This window comes from Neovison vison, chromosome 11, assembly GCF_020171115.1.
Source record: "Neovison vison isolate M4711 chromosome 11, ASM_NN_V1, whole genome shotgun sequence".
NCBI lineage: Eukaryota > Metazoa > Chordata > Mammalia > Carnivora > Mustelidae > Neogale > Neogale vison.
Window position 1 is genome coordinate 163,919,472 of NC_058101.1, and position 15,414 is coordinate 163,934,885.

The 15,414-nt window shown below is 52.6% G+C and overlaps 1 protein-coding gene across 4 annotated transcripts in view; it reads right to left on the minus strand.

Moving 5' to 3' along the window:
- Window positions 1–2,101: 2,101 nt before the first annotated feature.
- Window positions 2,102–15,414, minus strand: part of RHOBTB2 (Rho related BTB domain containing 2) — a 29,111-nt gene continuing 15,798 nt past the window's right edge. For all 4 annotated transcript variants that reach the window (XM_044225153.1, XM_044225150.1, XM_044225152.1 and 1 more), the window contains 6 exons: window positions 14,191–15,209; window positions 13,775–13,893; window positions 11,193–11,343; window positions 7,138–7,226; window positions 6,038–6,143; window positions 2,102–4,856 (listed from right to left, as the gene is read on the minus strand). In XM_044225153.1, the coding sequence (XP_044081088.1) occupies window positions 4,639–4,856; window positions 6,038–6,143; window positions 7,138–7,226; window positions 11,193–11,343; window positions 13,775–13,893; window positions 14,191–15,209 (1,702 nt within the window). In that variant the 3' untranslated portion in view covers window positions 2,102–4,638. The remainder of the gene's footprint in view (window positions 4,857–6,037; window positions 6,144–7,137; window positions 7,227–11,192; window positions 11,344–13,774; window positions 13,894–14,190; window positions 15,210–15,414) is intronic.

A 15,414-nucleotide genomic window follows, 5' to 3' on the forward strand; every position in this document is an offset into this window, starting at 1 on the left:
ATTCACCATTCCAGGTGCCATTAAGAACATTCATGATTCCTGGGAAGAGGTCAAAATATCAGCATGAACCAGAATTTGGAAGAATTTGATCACAACCTTCACGGATGACTGTGGCGGGTTCACGACTTCAGGGAGGAAGTGTGGGGAAAAGGGCGAGAGAACTAGAACCGGAAGTGGAGCCGGAAGATGGGACTGAATGGCCGCCCTCTCATGATCACATAACAGATGAGGAGCTGCTGCTTGTGGATGAGCAGGGAACGAGGTTTCCTGAGGTGGAATCTGCTCCTGGGGAGGACGCTGGGAAGATTGTTGAGAGGAAAACCAAAGATTGAGAGCGTTGTGTGAACATAGTCGATAGAGCAGCGGCCGCAGGTTGGAGAGCACCGGCAAAGAAGTTCTACTGGGAGTAAAATGTATCAGACAGTTTGGGGTGCTACAGAGAAGTCATTCATGAAAGCAAGAGTCCATCCATGTGGCCAACTTCACTGTTATCTTATTTTAAGAAATTGCCACAGCCATTCCCACCTTCAGCAACGACCACTCTGATCAGTCAGCGCCACCAACATGGAGGCGAGAGCCTCCACCAGCAAAAAGACTGCGACTCCCTGAAGGCTCAGATGATGGTTAGCAGTTTGTAGCAATAAAGTGTATTTTAATTCAGTACATGGTTTTAAAATAATGCTATTGCACATTTAATAGACTACAGTGTGGTGTAGACGTAACTTTTGTATGCACTGGGAAACCGAAGGATTCATTTGACTCGCTTGATTGTGATATTTGCTTTGTTGGGGTGGTCTGGAAGCAAACCTGCTGTGTCAGGTTTGAGGTGCCTGTATGTGTTCATATGTGCACTGAGAGTTGTTTTAGGAGGTTATTTTTTTCAGTTCATGAGACTTCTTCATCCTAACAGAATTGCAGTTTTTACTTGTATTTGTTATATTGTAAGACACACTCAAGTTGGTATGTGTGCTTTTAGTTATATCTAACCATTAATGCTACAAGATGTGCATCTTCCTACTTCTCTATTTTTGTATATATTTCTATGAGCATGTAGAATCTTTTGAAATGTGTTTTTTTTTTTTTAGTTCAATTGCATGGGTTACCTGGATGGGAGCCGGAAACCACAGAATGAGTAGGAACACAAAGGGGGAAGAGGAAAACACCTGCCTCTAGCGATGGCCTGGGTGGCTTGAGGTTCTCCCTCAAATGCAGCTTCAGCTTTCCAGCATCCAATGGCCAGAAGCTTCTAAAGTGCCCACTCTTTCCAACATGATAACTTTATGGGTGTATGAATATTTATATTACTTATAGGCAGATGTTTCCAAGTAGGGAGAGTGAAGAGAAGGGGTGTCCCTGTACAGCCCTGTGTTTGGGCAGGTGCCCCTGAATGGGGCAGTCATACAATGGAATTGGGTGGGGGTGGGAGATGGGTCAGAGCTGAGGAGGCAGATAGGGTCTATGTCATGTGCCATTGCATTGTGGATCACGTGCATGGACCTCTGGCCCCATCATCTGCAGCTCCCCTCCCACACCTATGTCCCTGTTCTGGCGGGATAATGGCATAGAGCTTATTATCAGGGTTTTTGGGCTTCCCCAGTGCAAAGGTCTGTGTGTGCCCAGACTGGTAGGGCTCAGTTCAAATGCCTGGACACTTAGGTATGTTCAGGGAGTTGATGTTCTAGCGGAGTCTGGTGGGGGCACATCCTCATGGCCTCGTTATTTCCCTCCCTCTCCCACTTGCTTCCAGAGGTTCCCCCCCACCCCCAACCTTCCCATTCCTGGAAGACTCTGGGTTTCCTGCCTCTGCCACACCTTGCATGTGGGGTGCTTGCATCTTCAGAAGGAGCTGTGAATTTTTGCCAGTCGGCCTTCAGCGCATCTGCACTCCTCACAGGACCTGAGTGCCCGTCTGAGGTATTAGCCTATCGGGGCCGGTCAGGCTTCCTCATTTAAAGTCAACTGCATCAGAGCATGGAGCCGATCCAATCCTGCAGGCACTTGGCATTGCGCTGGCGATTGGTGCCCTTTCATGCTTCGCCCCAGGGGAAGGTGCCTCCTCTGGAGAGGTTGTGGGACATATCAAACAATACGAGGCAGGACATTAGGTACAAAATACTCATGTATTTATGAATTCATGACCAAATTAAATATGAAACCTTATATAAAAAGAGGTGTGTGTGTTTTTTCTCCCCCACCCTCCCACTCTCCTCTGAAGCAGCTTGAGTGACAGGGGTGTGTGTTCTTGTGACTTGTCCTTCCTATCACCCTGCCTTTCCAAATGCCAGGTTCTTGGGGGACTGGAATTCAGCCCTCCCTCCTCCTTCCTCTCTCCTGGGAGGTCACTAGCTCTGGCCTGGCTGCCACATAGCCTCTCCAGGTGGTCTCTCTGGCTTGCACAGGGGCCTGCTCGGCCCCCAGAGTGCAGCTAGGAAGGGGCAGTGGGTCCCTGAGGGGTGAGCCCACCCTGGTCGCTGGGATGGTCCTGTGGGTTCTCTCCCATGGGCTCCCTGCACCTCCTAGACCACCCTGACTCTCCCCTTGGCCTTTCTGCATCCTCATCAGTGGGCCACACTGCCCAGCCCCCCGACTCCCCCTCCCCCTGGAGTGTAGGTTTTTGCTCTCCCTCCCTCTCACCAGGAGTTCCCGGGAGACACCATGGCCCCACCTCTGGCTCCCTTCCCCAGAGCGAGGGTGCTGGGTGCAGAGCCGCACCCCCTTGCGAGCGGCCTCCTGCCCTTGCCTGCTGGTTCCTCAGCCTCGCCCTGAAGCCAAGGATGAGAACTCAGTGGGCAGGAGCACATGTCTGGCCTGCCAGCTGGCCAGGAGAAACACTTCCCGCCTTGGAAAGTCCGTGGCTCAAACATCAGGGGGTGCAGCCACCCCAGACCTGCCCAACCAGTCACCTCCTGCTTCTTCTCTTGCTGGGGACTTACCATTCAATCTCTAGATCTCTGTACTGCAAAACTGTTGCAGACTTTTCCTGTTTCTGGGTTTGCCTGACCCCAGACCTGAAGCCTGGGTCCTGCTGGTGGAGCCCAGCCCAGGGTTCCACCCATCATCCGTGAGACACTGGCTTTTAAGTCGACATAACCATGTGGGGGGTGAAATATGGGTTAGGATCACAATACCGGGAGAGGTAAAATGTGGCCCAGCTTTTCCCCATGGGGTCACAAGCTGCTGTCTTACCCCCCACAATCCTCTAGTCTGGTTCCCCTCTTCCTGGGGCTGACTTTGCTTTGCCCTTGCTCATGTCTCTCCTTCTCCCCCACCCCCCAAACCCCCTGCCCACCAACCAGCACTAAGGGAGCTCATGTCCTGTGATCCTTCATTACAGGGACCTGTCTTCCTAGTCATTGCCCTTTCCCCTGACCTTTGACCGACTCCCTCCCCCCATTCTGGGAATGGTCACTCTCTGAAGTCCAGAACTGATTCTAGTGATGGGCAAAGCTGGGGTCCAATGCCACGTTCAAGCCCTGAGAAGCCCCGGCCCTGCCCCCGAAGCCTCGATCCCAGCGTGCTAACTCAGAACTCGTGCTGTCCTCAGAGCCGGCCAGCAAGGCCTGTGCATCCCCAGCTGCAGTGGGTGAAGAGTCCTTTCCCGAAGGCTCTGGAATTACTTTACAGTCTCTACTGTTGTCTCCTCAACATGGAAGCCCCTGTTTGTAAGCTCTACAGGGTCTTTTTCTGTTGTTGTTTTTCTTTGAGGGGATAAAAGCCAACATGTTTTTGTTGGGGTGATTTTGCTGCTGTTTGGGATTTCGGTTTTTCTGTGTTTTTTTGTTTTTGTTTTTTGCTCATTTTGCCCCACCGTGCTAAGAAGCCGTGCTAACCAGAGGCAGGGGGAGCAGCCCAGAAGAGCATGGGGTTGCTGCACCCAAAAACCACCCCCCCCAACTTTCTCCTCTCCTGTTCCAGCTGTTTCCTTCAGTTCCCATCTCTGGATCTGAGTGGTGCAAGGACGGGGAGGAGAAGTTTCTCACTGCTCCAAGACCGAAAGCTCAGACCAGGCTGTGCCATCCTTGATCGGGCCTGGACACTCACCACCCAGGGAGGAAGGGCCTTCCCACCCATGGCCTCAGCAGCTTCACCCCAGGGTGTGGAAGCCTCGAGTTGGGTCTGAAAATTTCATTTCTACCCTGACCTCTCCAGCAAGGATCTGAGTAGGCGCCCCACAAAACATCTGCCACCCTCAGGTCCGTGGATGGAAAAATGTGGCCAAGAGACAAGACCCTCTCTGTGAGGGTGGCCAAGAGACAAGACCCCTGGGAGGGGGCCGCCTCCACAGACGGAACCATACAGCTTCCAGGCTGGGAGAGTTTCCCATGGACCCCAGCATTCTCCAAGCCAGAGTCAGATGCCAGAGCTCTCTGCGCCCTCCCTGCCCCCTGCCTCCCTGCAGCTGTCAGCCTACCACCCCGCTCTGGAACTAGGGTCCCCTGCAGGGGGTCCCTGCACTGATCCACAAGGCCCCCCTCCTCTCTCGCTGAGCTACGTCAGCTGGTGAGAACAGCTCTGCCCTTGGGGTCCTGGTTACTTGGGTCCCCTTGTCCCTGGAAGGTGGAGGGGCGGTGCAGAAGAGCAGAGGGGCAAAGGCGAGTGGGGGGAAGAGCAGCAGGGTCAGAAGAGGATGGCAGCGTCTCAGACCACAGCCGAGGAAGAAGATGGGGATGATGAGGAGGCTGCAGAAGAGGATGGAGAGGATGGACTGTTCCAGAACAGCCACCGCCGCTTGGGCTGCCGTTTCAGGTGGAGATAGTCCTCCTTCTCGCGCTCCTTCCGTGCCCGCTGGTAGTGATCCTCTTCCTTCAGGTACCAGACGGGCGGCCACCGGTGCTTCTCGAAGTACTCCTGGTTTTCTGGGGCACAACGCCAGAGAGCTTGGTTAGAAGGTGGGTAGGAGATGGGCGCAAGGAGTCTGGGACATGGAGGGCATCCAGGGGCCACCCCCACCCCCACGCCCCGGCCCTGGGGACCTGCTGGGGGCCTCGAACCAGGGCATGCCCAGTCCCAGCGCCAGAGTATCAGTCCTGCTGTCAGAGCCCTCCGTGTAGCCACAGAGCTTCTTCTAGAAAGTCTGCACCAGTGCCAGAGAAAGGCACTTCCACTCTGCTGGGCTCCATGATGGAGGGACAGCCTGGATGGGCCTCACTGTGCTGGGAATGAACTGGGCTGGGGCCGGGCGTGAAGAGGGAGAAGGGCCGCGAGAGGCTGAGCTGGCTTCTGTGAGAAGGGGAGAAAGGGCTGCAGAAGGACAAAGAAGGTCAGCCTGGACAGAATGGCTAGGCAGAGGGGTTCAGACTGATTCTAGAAGGCAAGGCAGGTGTGGAAGGTTTGGACCAGGGCAGTGATGCGCTTGAAGCTGTGGTTTGGAAAGAAAATGCCCACAGGGGTAAAGGAGACAGCGGGGTGCCCAGTGAAGTCGCGAGGGACACAGAGTGGCAGGAACTCGGGCAGGCTACCACACCGCTCCTGGGAATCTGTGCGGTTCCTGCTGGGCTCCAGGACTGGGGACATTAATTAAGCAGAAGTGGAACTGCAGGGACCTCTGAGGATACCTGGACCTGGGTGGACCAAGCTGTGCCCATTTCTAGGTTGTGAAATCCATGTGTTGGGTCATGAGCAGCATTAAAAACAATGGACATGGTTTTTCTACGTGCACTGGCTCACAACAAAATCTATTTCTTATTGTGGAATCCTGTCTGAAAAATGCCAACTCTGAAAAAAAAAATACACCAAGTCTGAAATACCAAAATGCACCCCCACCCCCGGAAAAAAAAAATACCAGAAGCCCAACACCTTCTTTGTACTTGTGAGAAACAGATGCCCAGAGAGGTAAAGTGGATCACCTGAGGTTCCCAGCTGCCCTGCTGATTTCCCAGGTCCCCTCTGTTTGGCCTGATACACCTTTGCCAGCTGCTTGCCCCACCCAAGAGCTCAAGTGCAGCTCCAGGATCTCCGGCTGCTTCTGGACGCCCTGTGGCATGGGGGGCGAGGGGGGTAGTGGGGAGCACGGGCTGGTCTTGCAGGAGATGCTCACCTGGGGACATGGCCTTCATGTCTCGGGGGAACTTGCGGCACACGTTGTTGTAGTTGGTGCAGATGTGGTGAAGACACCAGTCGGCCAACTGGTATGCGCAGTGGAACTGGGGACAGAGAGAAAAGCACCTCTGCTGGAGCCCTGGGGTGTGGGTTCTGCATGGTCACCCACAGCTGTCCGCAGAGCCAAAGCTTTCGTGCAGAGGGGCAAAGCCCTGCAGCTGTAATGAGCCCATCTTGGGAGGCAAACCCACACAAAAGCGTGAGAAAACCCTGAATTTGCTCCTTGCCCCACCAACGCCACTGTCATGTCACCGCGGTCCTATCCCCAGCACCCACAGAAATCCACAGATGTGAGTGGTGCCTTCCATCTGTGCCTGTCCTCCTTAGAATCCCCGCCACCAGATGTCCTCCTCCACCCGCCACGCGGCCTGCACGGAGGGGCAGACAGCCAGGCTCAGAGAGCCCACTTCCCCAGCCGCATCTGCGTGCCTCAAAGCCACAACGTCTGCTTCAGAAGCTGGCTTCTAGGGACAGAATTCTGCACTTGGAGGGCCGTGTGGGACGCGTTGCTCGTCTGCTTGGGAATAAGGAAGTGGGCAGCTCCTTTTAGATGAAGAGTTCTCAATGACCTCAGCATGCTGCAACCATGTTTACACACAAGACTGGGCCTCTGTCCCCTGCTCTATGGTCCTACGATGCCTCAGGACCTTCCCACTATGGCCAGCCTCTCCTCTCGGCGTGAGATAGGCCCTGCTCAAGAGACAAGGGAACCAAGTCTAACAGCAGGCTCCCTTCCTACCCACCACCTGCCAGCCTTCCTCAGTCACTACCAGTGGGCAGACAGGGCCCAGAGTCAAGAATGCTGGAGAGAGCAGTGCCTGGGTGGCTCAGATGGTTAAGCATCTGCCTTCAGCTCAGGTCATGATCCAGGTCCTGGGATCGAGCCCCATGTCGGGCTCCCAGCTCAGTGGGGAATCTGTTTCTCCCTCAACTCTGCCTGTGCTCTTTTTGTCTCTCTCTTTCTCAAATGAATAAATAAAAATATTTAAAAAAAAAAAAAAAAGAATGCTGGCGAGAGGTGTTCCCTTGCCATCATACCTGAGCCAGTTCTAGGAACACGAGGACGTCCCCGTCAATGTCCACCATCATCTGTGTTGCTTCCATCAGCCCGGTCACTGTGTACTGCTCTGTGACACACACAGTCAGGAATCAGCTGAAGAGTCACATGAATGGACATGCCCTCACCTATCCCTCTGGCCGGGCTCCACTGCAGGGCAGAGAGAGAGAGGAGGGCCAGTGGCAAGTCCCAGCAGGCCAGGAAAGCCCACATGTGACTGAAGTCTGATCCACCAGTGGGGAAACTGGGATTACAGCAAGACTTTCCCAGTAGACTGGGGATGGGAAGTGGAGGTAGATATTAGTTAGAGCCACGTAGGAGAACTGTTCTGTGCATTCGCTGTACCCAGTGGTCTGGTATATGGAGGGTGAAAGCCCTAGGCAGAACCAGCTGTTGGTACTGACGGGAGAGGGTGTAACTCTCAGGATTGCTGAGAACTGTGAATTACAACTATGGAGTGAGTCTAGCTATTTGTGTTCATTGAAACCTGACCACAAATCGTGAACAAACCTTACATTTTGTTTTTAAACATTTACATTAAAGAAGTAAATGCTTTTAATCCTGAAGTTTGATTGTATCAGTATAAACTCATGAGGCATTTTATCTTCACGGGGGCGCCCGGGTGGCTCAGACGGTTAAGCATCCGACTCTTGATTTCGGCTCAGGTCATGATCTCACGGTCATGAGATCGAGCTCCGCGTCAGTCTCTGCACTGGGGATGGAACCTGCTTAAGATTCTCTCTCTTCCTCTCCTTCTGCTCCCCGCCTAATGTGCTCTCTCTCTCTCCCTCTCAAATAAACAAACTTTAAAATCTATTTCCCAGCTCCAGAGACAATACAGTAGTAATGTGCATCCCTAGTGCTCAGATTACAGTCTTGAAATACCATGCCCAACTATAAGAAACAGACTTCTTAGAGAAGTGACTGATTCGAGGTTTGGGGCAGGAGATGTATGAAACGAACCAAGAAATTAAAAAAAAAAAAAAAAAAAAAAAAAAAGAACCAGGAACATCTCGTTATACCACATAACCAGAAAGCTCACTCTGGTGCCAGCTTGAAGACTCTCTGCTGGCAAAAGGTACAGTGTGGTATTTCAGTTTCACAGAAGATGACTGTGATTATTTGAAACCAACTGAGTATGTTTGTAATAATACTTAAAAGCAAAAACTAATTGGGCACCCTCAAAGGGTGAAGGGAAAAAAATGAATCTCGAAAACCAGTAAATGAAAGGATACAACCAAGCATTCATTCGCTCTTCCTATATGAACCATACCACTGGGTAAGCAAAGATCAGGCAAGGAGAAGCTGCTCTTTTTCAGAGTAGTCCAAAAGATAAGGAATGACTGAATTGGAATATTATCACTTTATGCCTCATAAATCAATGGATCCAGGCAATGATGCTCAGTGGCTGCTAACATCACAAAAAAATTGCAAAAGGAGAAAAGGCTTCTGGATGAAAACCAGAAATGGGGCGCCTGGCTGGTTCAGTTGGTGGAGCGTATGACCCCTGATCTCGGGGTTGTGAGTTCAAGGCCCACACTGGGTCTTGAGATCGAGCTGAGATTACTTAAAAATAAAATCTTAAAACAAAACAGAACTGGAATAACCTAAGAAGTAGTTTGGGCAAAAGAAAATTGAATATGATTCTGATCAAGCCCCTAGATCCAATGGCCAATCAGAGAAAAATCTAGATTTTTCTGGAACATCAGTGGGTTTCTTCCAATAGATAAATTGCAAGGGGAGAAAAATTTTAATGGACAAGCACTTTTAGATTAGAAGAAATTTGAAAGGCTTTTAAAAAATAAGACCATGTTATGGTGTTTAAGGATTCACACACGGAAGATAAAACTATAAGGAACACGAAGTGAGGCCAATAAAAAGTCTACCTGACAAAGGAGCAATAGGCAAAGTGTTCCTCCTGAGGATGGGGAAGGACCTGTGATTGGCGGGGTCAGGCAGAGGGCTTCTGCTATGGCTGGCAAGGTGCCAGCTCCTGATCTGGGACTTCGACTCTGTAATAATTCGTAAAGCTGAACATAAGCTTCCTACACTGGCACTCTATTGAACAATGAACAAGTTTTAAGCTTGAATCGATAACTTCATAGAAAGCCTATCTCCCAAAACCTAGAGCATCACCTATTATACCATGCTCAGCATTTCCTGCCGATCCTTGACAAGGTACGTGCACGACCCACATCTGCATGCTTCATAGTGCAGACGGACCGTTGCCCAGGAAAAGTCCTTCAGTGGGTATTTTCTATAAGCCTCTCCACGCAGCGGCGCAGCTGAACATTTGTGACAGCTGACTTGTTTCTAATCGCCCACTGTGATAAAGCAAACTTACAGAAACATCTTTATATGTATTTTGCCTTTGGGTCATTTCTTTGGAGACAGTCTTTCAAAAGTTGAACTAGTCGGTCCAAGAGTTTGGAATTTGTCTGTGCTCTGTGAAGACCACACCACCTTCCAGAGGCAGCTCTGGTGGACATACAGTTTCAGCTGTGATCTCTAGAAGCTTCTCTCTTGCTCCCCACCCTAAAGCCCTCTGTGTCTCCAACTAGGGCCCCTGGACTCTCTCTGTAGGCTCAGCTCTTCACATTCAAATTCTGATCAATGATTTTTCTTCCTTCTTCCTACGACCAAGCACCATCTTTTTTTTTTTTTTTTAAAGATTTGATTTATTTAAGAGAGAGAGAGAGATCACAAGTAGGCAGAGAGGGAGGAAGAGAAAGGGGGAAGCAGGCTCCCCACTGAGCAGAGAGTCCGACACGGGGCTCGATCCTAGGACCCTGAGATCATGACCGGAGCCGAAGGCAGAGGCTTTCACCCACTAAGCCACCCAGGCGCCCCCAAGCACCATCTTAAAACTAATTTCTTGGGGTGCCTGGGTGGCTCCATCATTAAGTGTCTGCCTTCGGCTCAGGTCATGATCTCGGTTCTGGGGTCGAGCCCCGCGTCAGGCTCTCTGCTCGGCAGAGAGCCTGCTTCCCCCTCTCTCTCTGCCTGCCTCTGCCTACTTGTGATCTCTCAATCTCTCTCTCTCTCTCTCTGTCAAATAAATAAATAAATATATAAATCCTTTAAAAAAAACCAAAAAAACAAAAAAACAAACAAACAAAACGAATCAACTAATTTCTCATCATGGTATTGCTGTTTTCCTCCTATGTGAGTCCCAGTCTTAATCATCGGTCTGGAGCCCCAGCAGCTCTGATGCTAGGTCCTTCCCTGAATCCCAACTCAGTATCTAAGGCCCTGCTCTCTGCACCTGACCTGCCCAAGAACACAGACCCCAATATCAACATGGGGACCAACACCAACACCTACACCATGCAAAGACTAATTCCAACATCAACTAGAGTCTTCTGCCTGCCCGCATCGCTGGCCCCAGACTCCCTTCATCTGGATGGCACCATTCCTCTTCTCCAGCCCCTTGGGCCCCTGACCTGCCCCTCCTTGCCTGCTGCTTGGTTTCCCTGTGGCTTCAGGTCCTGCTCCTCCCCAGGGCCTCTGCAGGTGGCCTGATCTAAAAGCTGCCTTCTGCCTCTCACCATCTCCCGGGCTTTTCAAGGACCTAGGGGTGGCGGGTCAATGTTTATTGTCTGCTTTTGGAAGAAGAAAGAAGCAGAGCAGGAGAAAGAGCAGAAGGAAGAGAAGGAAGAGGAAAGAAGGCAGAGGAGGAGGAGGAGAACCAAAGGGGAGCAATGAGAATGGCATTCAATTCCTGTCGACTTCAGCTCGCCCCACTGCGGCCAAGCAGACAGAACACCAGTGCTGTCGTCAACTGGAGACTGCTCTTTGGGGCTCAGAGCCCTTTGCAGAGAGCCTATCACGTGACACCATCCTGCCTCTCACATGCACTTCTTTATATCTCTGTCCTCACCCAAACCCCAGTACTCATCGACTTATTTCCCTTTATGTTGACACCATCCCCTGCTGCTTGCAGCCTGTCCCTTGGAGGGAGGCAGGTAAGAGGAGACATCAGGACCTGGGGGGGGGCGGTTTCCAGGGCTTCTCCCCCAGAGGGGTCCCCGTGTACCTGTGAGGGCAACCAGGTGCGGCAGGCAGAGGCGGTTGGCCAGGATGATGAGCTTCATGTCATCCAGGTCGGGGCTGGAGGTGAACATGCCCGTGTAGAGGTACTCCAGCACGGCCCTCATGCAGCTCTTGCTCGTGTACGGGAACACCACCTGCGGGGAAGGGAGACACAAGGCCCAGGAAGGCCCAGCTGCATGGAAGGACGAGCTCAGCCTGGGGAAACTCAAAAGGCCCCCTGCCCTCTCGCTGGCTCCCCTGCATGGGCAGCTGTCCCTGAGCCGCCCTTGTACCAGCTCCGAAGGCCCCCCGAGGCCTGTCTCCCAAGGCAAAACCTGCACCAAGCCCGTGTGCTGACCACCCCAGTCAGCGGCACTCTGACATTTCAAAAGGATGTTTTTCAGGGCGCCTGGGCGGCTCAGTGGGTGGAGCGTCAGACTCTCAAGTTCAGCTGAGGTCGTGATCTCAGGGTCGTGAGATTGAGCCCTGCATGGGGCTCCACGCTCGCTCAGTGGGGAGTTTGCTGGAGACTCTCTCCTTCTCCCTCTGCTCCTCCCCAGGTTCACTGTGTGCACTCCCTCTCCCTCTCTCTCTCTAAATAAATACATCTTTAATAAATAAATCAAAGGACCTGGATTCTCACTGGCATGCTTCCAAAGCCGTGCTGGCTTGCAAGGTGTCTGAAGGAATGCTTCCTGCCCCCTGAACCCACCCTGGGGCCCCCTCCTGGCCTTGCAGAGGGCAGTGCAAGAGGGCTATGAAGGAGCAAAGCCAACCCCAGCTGGCTTCTCCCGGGCTGCCTGGGCCCCTGGGATCTCTTCCGAGCAGTACTGCCACAGAAACTGCTTTCTCATCAGACACGAGTCTCTCCGGGCTGCATGGGAGTCATCTGGAGCTTGAAGGCTGCTTCTATGGTACCGAGAAGTGCCTAGGGCAGGCTGGCCCCTCGGGCTCCAGACAGCGCTTCGTCTCACACTCACAGAAGGCAAATCCACTCATGCTTTCAGGATCAGAGACCAGCTCATAGCTCAATCCTCCACTGAGCTTTCTGGAAGGACTTTATTCCCAGAAATCTTAAGAAACTGTTATTCTAAGGGCACCTGGGTGACTGTGCGTTAAGCCTCTGCCTTAGGCTCAGGTCATGATCTCAGGGTCCCGGGATCGAGTCCTGCATGGGATGGTGGAGGGTCTCTGCTCAGCAGGAAGCCTACTTCCCCCTCTCTGCCTGCCTACTTGTGATCTCTCTCTGTCAAACAAATAAAAATCTAAAAAAAAAAACAAAAACAAAAAAAGAAACAAGAACCTGTTATTCTATGTCACAGGATGCTGTCCTGTGCTGTTTGTCCTCCCATCTTTCCCTCAAGTGTTTGCTGAGCTCCTACTAAGGGACCAGCACAGAGCGGAGCTGAGAAGAGGTGGGAAAAGAGAAATCCCAGACCAGGTGAGGAAACAGTGTGCGGACCCTCAGAACCTCAGGGAGTTGCACAAAGTTGGACCTTGGCAACTGTGAGGCTGACTGTGGACAACCAACAGTGCAGGAGTTCAAGGAAAAAAGAGACAAAACAAGGGCTTCAGCCTGAGCCACCCTGCTCGGCCACGAGAAGGGAAAGGACAGAACACAGTGAAAGAATATTTCTAAGAATGCACTGACATGCCCCTTCCAGCTCCTAGTTTCCAGTCTCAGTGCCTGAGAAAGTGGCTGAAACAGTGACAGAATAGTCGGGTTGGAGCAGTGCGGATTAGAGGGAAAGGTGAATGAAGCATCTTTTTTTTTAATTGCCTTCTGCTGCTTTGACATCTGGGGCCATGCTGACCCCATGAGGGGCTGCCCCTCCCAGGGTTAGCCGATCTTAGCATTAGGAAAGGGGGCAGTCAGCATGCCTCTCCTGTGCAAACAAACCAAACCCAGTCCACACCCCAGCCATCTTCTTTATCAGGCTCCCCCTCTCAGCCACTCTCCCCTGCCCTAGTCACCCCAAGGCCAGGTACCAGACCATTTGGGACAGCCCCAAAGCCTGCTGAAATTATTCAGACGAGCCAGTCCTAAGCCTGCTCACCCTGCCTCACTCATTCCTTCACATAGAAAATGCAGTGACAACTCCTGTTCGCTTTTCCCTTTGTTCCCTCTGCCTCCAGACTTACCCTGGTGCTTCCCTGTTTGGCCCCCTATGCCTGAGAGTACAAAAATCTCTCTGCCCAATGGCAATTTTCTCCTGATCTGTGGGCTTCACCATACCTAAGTAATAGTAAGACCTACATTTAAAACAGTGATGGATTCATCCTTCCTCATAAGGTGGGAACATGAAGCCATGTGTAGAAGTTGTGTGTGAGATGAGATATGAGACAATATATCAAAAGTGCTTTCTACACCATGAAGTGAAGATGTCACTATGATCCCCCTGTCTTGAAATATCCTAAGATCCTTGGCTATGGGACCTAGCTCATAAACTTGTCTTGAGTTTAGCACTCCACGGTGGGCAAGCACGCAGTCAGTGCTGAAGAAGTACCAGTAAAAATGGCAGATGCCTCAGGTGGGAAGGGTGAAGATCTCTTTCTCCTTCCCACCTGTTTCCCTCCTAGCCTTACCTCCCTGGTGGAACTCTCCACGAATGGTCCCCCAAACATGGCGGCCATCCAGTCACAGCTGGAAATCAACAGGGGCTTATGGGCGCTGATGGTGCCATCGTCCAGGATGAAGGTCACATCTGTCAGGGAGAAGAGGCATCCTGTGAGGATGTGGTGAAAGAATGAGGGAGAACCCATCCCAAAGACCAACTGTGCCCAGACAGCCCACTTCCTTCTGAAGCCGCTCATGGAGAGCGCAACATGACCACACTCCCGGACTTGGGGACGAGGCTTTAGGAGCAGGGCCACCGTATCTCAAGGACATCAGCAGCTGAGATGACTCAGAATGCTGAGGGGACCGACCTGGACTCTTCCGAAGGCTAATAGGAGGGAAGGCCCCTGCCCTCTGGCAGTCGCTTCCTGAGCACAGTCCATACCTGAAAAGGTGCCTTTTGCCAAGCACTCCTTCACCCGGTTGGTCCGGCGGACATGGAAGGCCTTAGTGATCTCTTGGTTCATGAAGGCCTCGTTGTTGAGAATGTTGGCCACCATCATGCGCAGATCAAAGACCTCAAGCAGTTCGGCAATGTGGGCGATGTGCATGAGGTCGCGCTCATTTTCGTCCAGCTCCCCAGTGTACAGGTACTTCAGAACAGCCCGGAAGGGCCCCGGCTGGATGGAGTTATCCATCTTTACCACCACCATCAGCCGGGACTTGTAGGTCAGAGGATCTTCTGCCATTTCCTCCTGGATGCTCACAAAAGCTCGGCTCCAGGAAGATAGTACCCGGCCCCTCCCAGGCAGATAACCTGTTCCATTGCCACGTAAGATCCCATCGCTGGTAGAGGCACGGAGCCCAGCAGGCCCCGAGCCCCCACCCTCCTCCACGCTCTCGCATACGTCAAAGCTGGCCGCCCGCAGCAGGAAGTCCCGGCCATGGTGGTGGTGGTGATGGTGGTGTTGGTGATCGGGGTGACCCCGGTGGTCCTCTGGGCGGGGGCCCCCGGGCCCCGAGGGGCCCCCCAGCTCCCCCTCACTCAGGTCCATGAGAAATAGGTCGTAGAACTTGGAGGAGGAGGTGGAGAGGTAGATCTTGTGGGCAAAGATGCGCACCCGCTCCTGCAGCACCAGTATGACATCCGCGCACAGCGGGTCCTCCAGGAGGTGGGCGGGGCACTCCTCGCTGCTGGAGGGGGGGTCGGGCACCACAATGATGGGGGGAGGCGGCTTGGGAGGCAAGAAGGGCGCCTGCAGCAGAGGCCGCTGCACGTTGCGGAGGTGGGATTTCCAGAACTGCAGGTGGCGGCGGGAGATGAGCGCGGCGCGGATGGCATTGTCAAAGACGTCCTTGATGCCAAACTGGGCCACCACACTGGTCTCATAGTAGGGGATGCCCAGCTCCTTGGCCACCTCCCGACCCTTCTCTGGGGGAAGGATCTCATTGGGCTTGATGGGCCTGGCAGGTTCAAGAAGGAAAACCAAACATGTTGCGGGGGAATTGGAGAAGAGGGGAGAGGCAGGGAGAGGCAGCTCTCCAGAGCCTGCCTGTTCTTCAGGGGATGGCTCAGGATCTGTCTCTGTCTGATTCCTGCCCTTTCTCCTCTGTTTAGTCAAATCTTACCAGTCTTTTAAGGCCCACTTCCAATCCCTCCTCTTGCAGG